This window comes from Homarus americanus, unplaced genomic scaffold (assembly GCF_018991925.1).
Source record: "Homarus americanus isolate GMGI-L3 unplaced genomic scaffold, GMGI_Hamer_2.0 scaffold36059, whole genome shotgun sequence".
In the NCBI taxonomy this organism is placed as follows: domain Eukaryota; kingdom Metazoa; phylum Arthropoda; class Malacostraca; order Decapoda; family Nephropidae; genus Homarus; species Homarus americanus.
Window position 1 is genome coordinate 6796 of NW_024744928.1, and position 10719 is coordinate 17514.

Consider the following 10719-nt stretch of genomic DNA (forward strand, 5'->3'; position numbering starts at 1 on the left):
ATATTCCCCCCATACATTTTTTTGATGGTTTTGTAGTGCAAGCAAACTAATTTGTCAGAATAAAGGGGACACGAAGATTTTCAGTTTCTGTACTTTAAATGATTATGGACACAAAGGAGCCATTAGTAATAATGATAACTGAAAAGACAACCATATGAAATGTTGCTCCACAAGTACAGTATATACCATGTAAACAATTCATTTATGTATGTATATGGGAGAGAAGTAACACTACAATATCTAAATATGTAAATCATTTACATGAGATTGCATTGCTTGTATTGATTGATTTTCAGCATGCCATTGTACTGCACATCATGGTCATCCTTAACATCTCTTCAATTCATATTACGCTACATAACATTCAAATCCACCGCGCTTGTAGAGTCATAGAAAACGTTAGAAAATGAGAAACTTTTGTAAGGGATATCTCACCTGATGTATGTTGTTTTATACGAATTGTACCAATGTACGGGCATATAGTATTAAGAGTATGTACTGAAAGTATTAACGAGAACTCAAGGTATCTATATGATAATTGGGAAGGTCCGATTGATACGAACTAGTGTACTATGAGGGATAAGTGTAACCGTGTGCAGACAGTGTCTGAAGGTCATCATATTTACGTCTGTGAACGATTAGTAAACATAGCTACCTCAGGTATCAGAGGAAAATATATGAGAACAATGACATGGAAAACGGATAAGTATATGAGACCTATGTGAAGTGTTGGAAGTGATCCAGAAACTATACTTCAAAGAAAATATCTTGTACGCCTCGGTGTGAGCTTAATACACCTCGTTACTCCATGTGAAGATAACCACGAACAGTGCAATGATTAGAGAATCTTATGAATGTATTCAATGATTGCAACGTGTGAGGGGAGGTTCCCTAATTACAGAATGAAGTAAAGTATGAGTATCTAAAGGGGCACTACTCAGTCGAGTGTCCTTACTTGGGGCTGGCGGACGCTCGCCCCACAAGGGGTCACAGTTCAAGGTTGAAGAAGCCGCAAGTCCAGAAAACCGTGAGAGCAAACTTTTTCGGAGTGAGAGTTGTAAACTCTTGGAACAATCTACCAGAGAGTGTTGTGACGGCACCGAGTGTGAGCTCTTTCAAGACAAGACTTGACCAACACTGGAGCTGGTCCAGGTACATTCAGGAGCCGGTGCATGCCCAGTACTGGCCAACAGTGCATAACAGAGACGTGATCGATCGCCCTAGCGGCTAACGAGCCGATCTTTTGGTGAAGATGATAAAAGAAAAGGAAAAGTAATCAGAGACGTGACCGATCGCCCAATAACGAGCCGATCAGTGGTGAAGAGGATAAAAGTAAGAGAAAGTAAAGTAAAAGTGGATATACCCACACCAAGAAAACACTAGCCTAGGCCTTTGTTCTATGTTGACGCCCAAGACGCCCCGGGCTACAGTTTTGAGTGAATGATATAGCCTAATTAATTTCCCCAGGAATTGGCAATCCGGTATACTGCCCGATTCTGGGGTCACTAATTCTAAGGGGATAACTTAACTCTACTCTTAATCTTAAAGTTGCTGCCACCAGACCCCCCTGGACAGTATGTAGCTCGTTAGGTAGCGGGCAGAGTAAGCTAGGCATTGGGTTGGGTTTTTCATTGACCAAATCGAGAGTGGGAAGAAGGGTGAAACATTAATCATGACATAACTAATTTATTTCTTATAAAAACATATTGCATCCAATCACAGTACAAAAAGAGCTGGTCTTCATCGTGGTGTTCATTACACTTCACATCAATACACGTCTTTCATCAAATAATTACTATTATATTCGATTATATGAAGTGAAAAACTGCAATAATACCATTCTCCCTATTTTGGGCCAAGAATATGAAAGAACACACAAAAAGGTCTGTGATTAGAGACAAAGTCTCTAATAATACCCATTTTTGACATAAATCGTGATCCTACACCCTTCTATTTTAGCTAACTCACTGGGGATGCCTCCCCAAACAGGCTAACTGTTATGTTCCATAGAAGTTAGCCTTTAATTTACTAAACTAAACTAAACCTAACCTTGTCCTAATGGTAGGTGGGGTTAGGCCCTAACCTTACCTCATATGAATGATGCATAAGATAAAAATACTGTAATGTGGTTCAAAGCGCAATAATACCGTTTATTTTCCCCATTACACTTACCTCTGTTGCTCCTTGGGAAGGTTTAATGCTGACGGGATCATATATCGAAATATTTATACATTCAATTATTTCACCACACAAACACATTTTTCATGGATAACATATCTTGAGTTCAGGTTTACTAAAAATAAAATATAATTGCTATATTTAACATTAAAAGTTTTCTCAGGGATATGCCATATTAGATAACGGTGGTGCTGCCATCTGTTCCGTAAGCACTTTATTAAAACGGCCTTTACTTTTGCCATCCAATCATTCTTTAACCCTCATTGAAGTACACTAAGCGAGAAATGCTTGAGTTACCGTTAAAATGATACCAATTTCTCTCGAGAACGCCAATAGATGGCGCGAGTGTCGGGGGTTCTAAAGATAGCTCCTCAGTTCTCACAATATTCCTTGCCTTTGATAATTCAGTCCCACTCGGTGACAGAGAACGAAAGCACAGCATCACATTACACCGTCCACACTCCACTGTCTCCACAGTTCGACGCAAAGAGGGGTCAAACTGTCCGATCAGAACACCAGGCAAACGAACATGTCTGGGGAGAACGCTTACCACATAAATCTGGTGGAGGAAAACGCTGACCAAGATGGCTCCGACGAAGGTGACTTGACATTAATGCCATGGTGCTATCATAATCTCTTCACCATCATCAGTATCGTGGCAGTTCTGTGGGTTATCCACAGACTTGTACTCGGAACACAGCCCAAGTAAGATTATGTTAAAGTTGTGACATGAGTAACTTGTAATCAAGGTGTCGAGAGTAGCTTATAATGTGTTCCTTAATACTTTTACTTTATCCTCTTCGCCACTGATAAGCTCGTTAGCCGCTTGGGCCCCTGTGCTCGTAGCAAGTGTACATAGACGTTGTGCTAGATGACCAACAATTTTCTTATCTACCAATACCACATTCTCTTTGTGTTTGTGTTTCTTGTCTGCAATATTTTTCGTTTTTGACAACAGGTTTCACGTTTTGGTTCATATTTATACATTGGCTGTCCGCAGGTTTCCAATTTTCAATATTACAGACACAAAGACTATAAAAAACCAAACATACTACTAAATATCATTTCCGGTGCAAATGAATATTAATGGAGTATCTCACAAATTTCTAGGAGTAAATTTCTGTACCCACCATGTATGTTGCCAGTGTCACTTCTCTCGTCCTCTCCTGCTCCTCTGCGACCATGTCGCAGAATTTGGAAGGGTCGTAATGGTCTTAAGTGTTCTCTCTCTTGTCTACCTGTTATTCAGCGAGTTTATGAGAACGACAATGAAGCAATCCAAATATTAAAAGATCAAGAAATCCAAATATTACAAGATCACTGTGTCCTACGAACATCGAGACTGTGTCCTAAGTGTGGAAATTGTATACTTTAAAAACAAAAACAAATTCTTTTGTCTGTAACCATAAGCGTACCAGATCGCTTAGCTGTATCCATCATAATAGCAGGTAAGCGCCAAAAACGGTAATGTTAGGTTAAGTATTTTGGGGGTATTTTATGGAGTACGACAGATTTACGGTAACTTATTAATTTCTTCCCATGCAAAACACGTACAGACATCATATTAGTGTTTATATGATCAGTTATAATCGTAGATTGATAAACTAAAAACAAAAATAAAATAAAAATACTATTACTGTCATTAAAATTAAAAGTTGTCGTGTCGATTTTATTACTTACTACCCTCCATAAAACATGTGGAAAATGAACGACATCGAATAACTGCTTCTGGCGTTAGCCATCTGCTCCAGCATTGCTACTATTCATAATGAAAAGCATAGTTCACCGGCTATAATGTAACCACATACTTGGCTTACAAATTGATTCCAGATATTTCCAAAATTCAAAGGTAATTCGGCTACAACTAAACTGATTTGTTTTGATTTGGCGATAATAAGTATTTTTTTTCTTAATTTTTTCCGATAAATTATACCTTGGCTCTGTAATGCTGTATACTCGTACTAGTGAATACATCCCTATGCGGGTTTGAATTTTAAAATTTCCTTTTATTTTTAAGAGGAAATATGTGGTGGTTTTCGCAACAACCCAAACTCGGAACATCTGCAGATACTGGCACAGGTGTGCTAACTTGACTAAAAGTGTTGTCAAGTCTCTGACCTCATACTTCGGGGAAATACTTCAACATTAGCTCATAATCTTCCACTATACAATGATTAAGGAATTATTTAATAAAAAAAAATCGTTCTGCCGAACCACAACTTCTCTGCTAACTCACCATTATTCTTATTTATTATATAATTTATTTAGTACGCCCCAAGCAAACATCAAATAGAACAACTTAGCTTAGCTTAGCTGAGACCAGCCTTCCCTAGCCGCAAGAGTCCTCTAATGCAGCACTGTTGGCGGAAGACAAAACCTCATCTTCGCAAGGTGGATAGCCTACCTGCTGTCAACCTCCTCCTATATTTCCCACTTCTGAACTTTAGCGTGTATTGTGTGTACCCTTATTGCACCCTCAGAGCTAATGCTCTCTTCTCTCCTTATCACCAACCAACCGTGGTCTCGCAGTACTCACAATGACTTATAATATGGAGATATTGATGTGAGTTAATCACCCTTATTCGACGTGTCATGCTGATAGACTGCAACCTGAGTAACCAAAGAATAACTTTGTATTAACCATCTAGGAGCTAAAATCCCAGAATTTGGAGTATTATGTCTCAGCATGTAAAAGATTCATCTTCTTTTTACGTGCTTATTAGGTCGGTTTGTTTCCTTTGTGTAAACCATGTGTCTGTGTGTTTGTGTGTTTGTGTGTCCGCACGAGAATCTCGGAAACTACTTTACCGATCTGTAGTGACGATGGATGGTGTTATATGTAGTAATGATGGATGGTGTTATATGCAGTGATGATGGATGATGATGTTATATGTAGTGTTGATGGATGTTGTTATATGTAGTGATATTGGATGATGTTATATGTAGTGATGATGGGTGGTGCTATATGTAGTGATGATGGATGATGTTATATGTAGTGATAATGGGTGGTGTTATATTTAGTGATGATCTATCTATATAAAACAAAGAAGTCTGCCTGTTTGTTTGTTTGTGTGTCCGCACGGGAATATCGTAAACTACTTTGCCGATCTGTAGTGATGATAGATGGTGTTATATGTAGTGATGATGGATGATGTTATATGTAGTGATGATGGATGGTGTTATATGTAGTGATGATGGGTAGTGTTATATGTAGGGATGATGGATGGTGTTATATGTAGTGATGATAGATGGTGTTATAAGTAGTGATGATGGATGATGTTATATGTAGTGATGATGGATGTTGTTATATGTAGTGATGATGGGTAGTGTTATATGTAGTGATGATGGATGGTGTTATATATAGTGATGATGGATGGTGTTATATATAGTGATGATGGATGATATTATATGTAGTGATGATGGATGGTGTTATATATAGTGATGATGGATGGTGTTATATGTAGTGATGATGGGTGGTGTTATATGTAGTGATGATTAGACTATCTACATAAAGCAAAGAGTCTGTCTGTTTGTGTGTGTGTCCGCACGAGAATCTCGGAAACTACTTTACCGATCCGTAGTGATGATGGATGGTGTTATATGTAGTGATGATGGATGGTGTTATATGTAGTGATGATGGATGATACATGTAGTGATGATGGATATTGTTATATGTAGTGATGGTGGGTGGTGTTATATGAAGTGACGATGTATGGTGCTATATGTATTGATGATGGATAGTGTTATATGTAGTGATGAAGGATGATGTTATATGTGGTGATGATGGATGATGTTATATGTAGTGATGATGGATGGTGTTATATGTAGTGATGATGGATGATAAATGTAGTGATGATGGATATTGTTATATTTAGTGATGATGGATGATACATGTAGTGATGATGGATATTGTTATATGTAGTGATGGTGGGTGGTGTTATATGAAGTGACGATGTATGGTGCTATATGTATTGATGATGGATAGTGTTATATGTAGTGATGAAGGATGATGTTATATGTGGTGATGATGGATGATGTTATATGTAGTGATGATGGATGGTGTTATATGTAGTGATGATGGATGATAAATGTAGTGATGATGGATATTGTTATATTTAGTGATGATGGATGGTGTTATATGTAGTGATGATGGATGATGTAGTGATGATGGGTGGTGTTATATGTAGTGATGATTAGACAATAAAATAATAACAGTTTAATGCTAAAAAAATATACTTTGCTGTGACGTTGTAGTGAATAACATGGTGGAACTTACATACACCGTTAATGAACTATTGATGGAAGAAGAAGTTTTGGGGACTGAACAGTGAAACAATGTGGAGCCTCCTGGAGGGTGGCGTCCTACTGTTGCCTAGCGGATGAGCCGCTTTTAGTATCCTGGTGGTCCAGAGGTAGCATTCCCCGGTCACAGTCATGGGCTCGTGGGCCGCGGGTTTGAATCATGGCGGGTTGAGGTGTTGATTGTATGTAGAAATCCGCGTGCTTTATTGGGCTAATGAAATATATATGGATCCTCGTGTTTCGAAGCCGGATTTGGTAAAACGTTACTCTGACCACCTACTTGATACGGGTAGTCCCCATTAGAGGTTCACTGCGCCATAAGCTCATTGAACAGGCTTTCTGTGAAATATAACAGAGTCTAGGACTGCCTTTAGTATCCTGGTGGTCCAGGATTGTATGTAGAAGTCCGCGTGCTTTATTGGGCTAATGAAATATATATATATATATATATATATATATATATATATATATATATATATATATATATATATATATATATATATTCCTTGTAATCTCCTCTGGTAATAAATTTTCAATCATTTCAGTGTATACTCAATATAAGAATTGTGTGAAATGCAATTTCAATCCATATGACCTATTTAATTTGCAAAGATATATCCTGTACTCTTGAGAATAATTGGATGTGTGTTGACATTGCGATGCCTATTTACGAGTTATTGTTTTCGTTGGATTATTTTAAAATAAACTCACAAATCAGGCCCGTAAAGTGTAAGGACTAAAATGTTTTACAAATTATGTTCTATGGTCTTTATCTCCAGGGCTTATAATGCTATGCGTGATCACTTCACAAGCAATATTCAACCTCTTAATTTCATCACAAGAATAGTAGTCCACATTTATATAAGAAACATTCACGTCGTGTTAAATTATCGGGGCACCACCTACACATCCTTATTTCCGCAGGTGGTTCGCGTATATGATGTACCTGTATACGAAGTACGAGTTTGTCCAGTTTGAGGAGGTGAAGAAGGACCATTTCGCCAGCCTTTCCTCCGTCGTCTCCCACGACCCGGAGCTCCGCAAAAAGAAGGAGATCAGGATTCTTGAAATCGGCGTCGGAACTGGTATGGGCAATAATTAGAAGTCATAGTGCCTCTATTACAGATTAATAAACCATTTCTAGCAAACGCTACAGGAGTCTACAACAGTTTTGCAGGGTTCTTTAGACATAAGACTGATAATTCAATACCAAATTAATGATCTCGACCTCTGATCCACATTATTTCTTGGTGGAAGCCTCTATACCTCAGAGTTATGTCAGCCTATTGATGTACCTAACAGGTGTCAACTTTGCTCACTATCCCGAGGGCACGCACTTGGTGGGAGTGGACCGAAACCTGCATTTCAAGTCTTATTGGGAGGAGAATAGGAAGCAGTTCCCCAACATTTATTCTGGAGAGATGCTGACGACTTCAGGTAAGGCTGTGCATGTTCGTGCATATTTTAACATTGTTATAACAATGTGCGTCTTTCACCATTTATTGTACGAAAAAAAAATCTCATTTCGTTTATCTGTTTTTTCTACAACTGATGATACATTACAATTATTTAATCATATAAACGTGAACACATTAACCAATATCAATTCCTTTGGTCATCACACCTCATTGTAGTGTCTTATATATGAGTGTGTAATCATGAAGTAGATGACGTGTTGTGTAATCCCAGCCGAGAACATAGAGGCGGTAGCAGACAACAGTGTGGACGTCGTGGTGATAACGCTGGTGCTCTGCAGTGTTCCCAAAATAGACCCAATCCTCAAGGAGGTACTTCGTGTCCTGGCGCCCGTAAGTCAGCTCTATATTCGTAATTCACTAAGCTGGGGTTTTCAATTGGGGAAGGGGGCTTGCGTTAGTCTGTGCTATGTCCGCCTTTTCTGGATAAATTTTTGTTTTGCTCGAGTACATCCTAACGCCGCCAAAACTAAGCCATTTTTATTACCCCTTGATTGGTATTTTATTAAAGGCCTATTCTAATGACTTATTATTAATTTTATTATAAATTTTTTGTATGAATTTTATCAGTCTTATCTCACAAACCCCAACATATTTTTACGAACAGTTCTCAAGAGAATGTTTATTTGGTCAATATCTATCCCACTTTTTGCTTCTTGTTAACTTTCTTCGTTTATTTGTTTTATATATTCATAAACGCTTTGCAATGTACTCGTCTGTATCTTAGGTTTCCATCATCCCTCTGCACGTCTTGGGCGTAAGAGATTTTAAAGCGTTTTTCAGTGAGACAGTTATGATTTTGGCAATTATGTGATAAAGCGGTGAAATGCTTAAAGTAACGGTGAATATATTAAACATCAAATGTGATAAAAGCATCTACAGTATTTAGAAGTTTAATTTGATAGTTTCTGGGTGACAAGCTTATAACTGGAACTTACACGTCCTAGGCTCATGTTCTCTATTTTACTCTGAGTTTTTTTAATATAAATATAATTATCCTATTTCGTTTTTATTTCGTCCAACTGAAATTGGTGCGCCATATAATTATGATTTCTTTAAGTATTTTACCTCAAGTGGTAATTATAATCTTGGGCGGAAAGTAGGCGATGATATTACAAGTAAGCAATCTGAACCCAAATTCAAGCTTTATATACAATTGTTGACAGCTTAGCAGTTAGTTATTACACACGCACACACAAATACACAAAAAAATCCAGAAAAGGGCCACATTTTCCTATTCCTAGAAAATACATGGTGTACATTTTGCAGGGCGGCAAATTCTACTTCATGGAACATATTGCGGAGTTTGACCCAGAAAAGCATGGTCTGAGGAAGATGATGCAGGATGTATTAACTTACCTGTATGTGTGGCCTTTCATCTACGACGGCTGCTGCCTCAACCGCGACATGTTACCCAACATTAAGAAAGCTGGTTTCTCCTCCGTTGAGGCCGAGAAGTACTACGCTCCAGTACCTAACATCATCTTCGATGTCGAGCGTCCAAATCTGAAAGGAATTGCTACGAAATAGAAGTGTTACCCAGTATGGTTGTCTCATTTTTTTTATACCTATATCTTTACATCACGTAGAGGAAGGAAACTGATTTTCTACTAGCATATTACTTTGAGGTTCTTAAAACGAAGACAAAACAATTCAGGTTGCAACTTATGAAATTTGAGTTAGAAAAAGTTACATTGATACAATATGCTCCTCGAGATCTGTTATTAGTGACATTTGTTTTATATACTGTGTAGGTCTTAAGGTAATGGTAATAAAGTGAATATAACGACAACCTTTCCTAGAACATTAGTTTTACTTTTGATTTGCTAAATGTTATGTATTTCCCATTTCTTTTCTTATGTGAATATTTTGACACGCCTGAAGAGAACATAAAATTGTCTCTTAAGTGATGATCAAGCCACAGGCAAACATATTTGTATACAAATGCTGCACCATTATCAGTCAGGAGTTTAAACTCAACATCCCATGTTTCATGAATAGTTTTAAGTTAGCGTATTAAACTCTAAAGTCAGGCACGCATAATTATAACGCAGATATGATTATTGTTACATCAGCACTATAATGTTTAAAAATGTTAATCCAAGCATAAACTACTGTAGTTTGTCTTATCATTATTGTCTATACTCTAGGCCTATATTTATAGAGTACGAGGAAAATAGTTAATGCAGCACAGAAATACATAATGCTTTAATGCTTATGGTATTTGTATCAAATTTTATGCATTATTGTTTAGTATAGAAACTAACCTTGTGTTATGTGTTTAAAGGCCTTAACCATTGAATCACGTTAATTCGTTATAAAAACAAGTTACGTGTTCTGAATATAGGTATTAACAATAAAAAGAGAAATACCTTTTGGCTTCTTCCTCAATCCATGGATACATTTAAGTACGATTACAAGAGTTTATAAACAACGAAAAATAACTAAAGTTTTCTCAGTTTTTAATCCTAAAAACACGACATGGTAAGGCCCTACTACAAACGCTTAGTTTATCACTTCGTTAGAACTTTGCAGGTCAAAACTGCACATTTAATCCTGAACTGCGCAAGTGTATCTACATAGTACAGTGTTTTGGTCAGTTATAGCTGAAGTACGTGATGAAGACTTGCTCCAGGCCATTTAATTGTTTCATCCATAAAAAAAATAGATAAATAAATAAAAAACATATGTTCAGGTTTAAACGTAAAATTAAACCGGAGAGAAAAACTAGGCGGGGTCGCGGGTCTAGTCCCTGAGACCTCTG

The 10719-nt window shown here is 37.4% G+C and overlaps 1 protein-coding gene across 1 annotated transcript; it reads left to right on the forward strand.

Annotated features, from left to right (window-relative positions):
- The first annotated feature begins 2554 nt into the window (after positions 1–2554).
- Positions 2555–10328, forward strand: LOC121878258 (methyltransferase-like protein 7A). The gene is made up of 5 exons (XM_042384347.1): positions 2555–2883; positions 7405–7565; positions 7783–7917; positions 8170–8288; positions 9225–10328. Exons 1-5 carry the CDS (start codon positions 2708–2710, stop codon positions 9483–9485), a joined length of 852 nt encoding a protein of 283 aa, XP_042240281.1. The 5' UTR covers positions 2555–2707; the 3' UTR covers positions 9486–10328.
- Positions 10329–10719: the final 391 nt, after the last annotated feature.

What these genes read in the sequence shown, in the direction of transcription:
- LOC121878258 (XM_042384347.1), top strand. Translation starts at nt 2,708, where the DNA reads ATGTCTGGGGAGAACGCTTACCACATAAATCTGGTGGAGGAAAACGCT. An exon ending in TGAAATCGGCGTCGGAACTG is followed by an intron (nt 7,566 to 7,782) that starts GTATGGGCAATA and finishes TGTACCTAACAG; the next exon opens with GTGTCAACTTTGCTCACTAT. An exon ending in AGAGATGCTGACGACTTCAG is followed by an intron (nt 7,918 to 8,169) that starts GTAAGGCTGTGC and finishes GTGTAATCCCAG; the next exon opens with CCGAGAACATAGAGGCGGTA.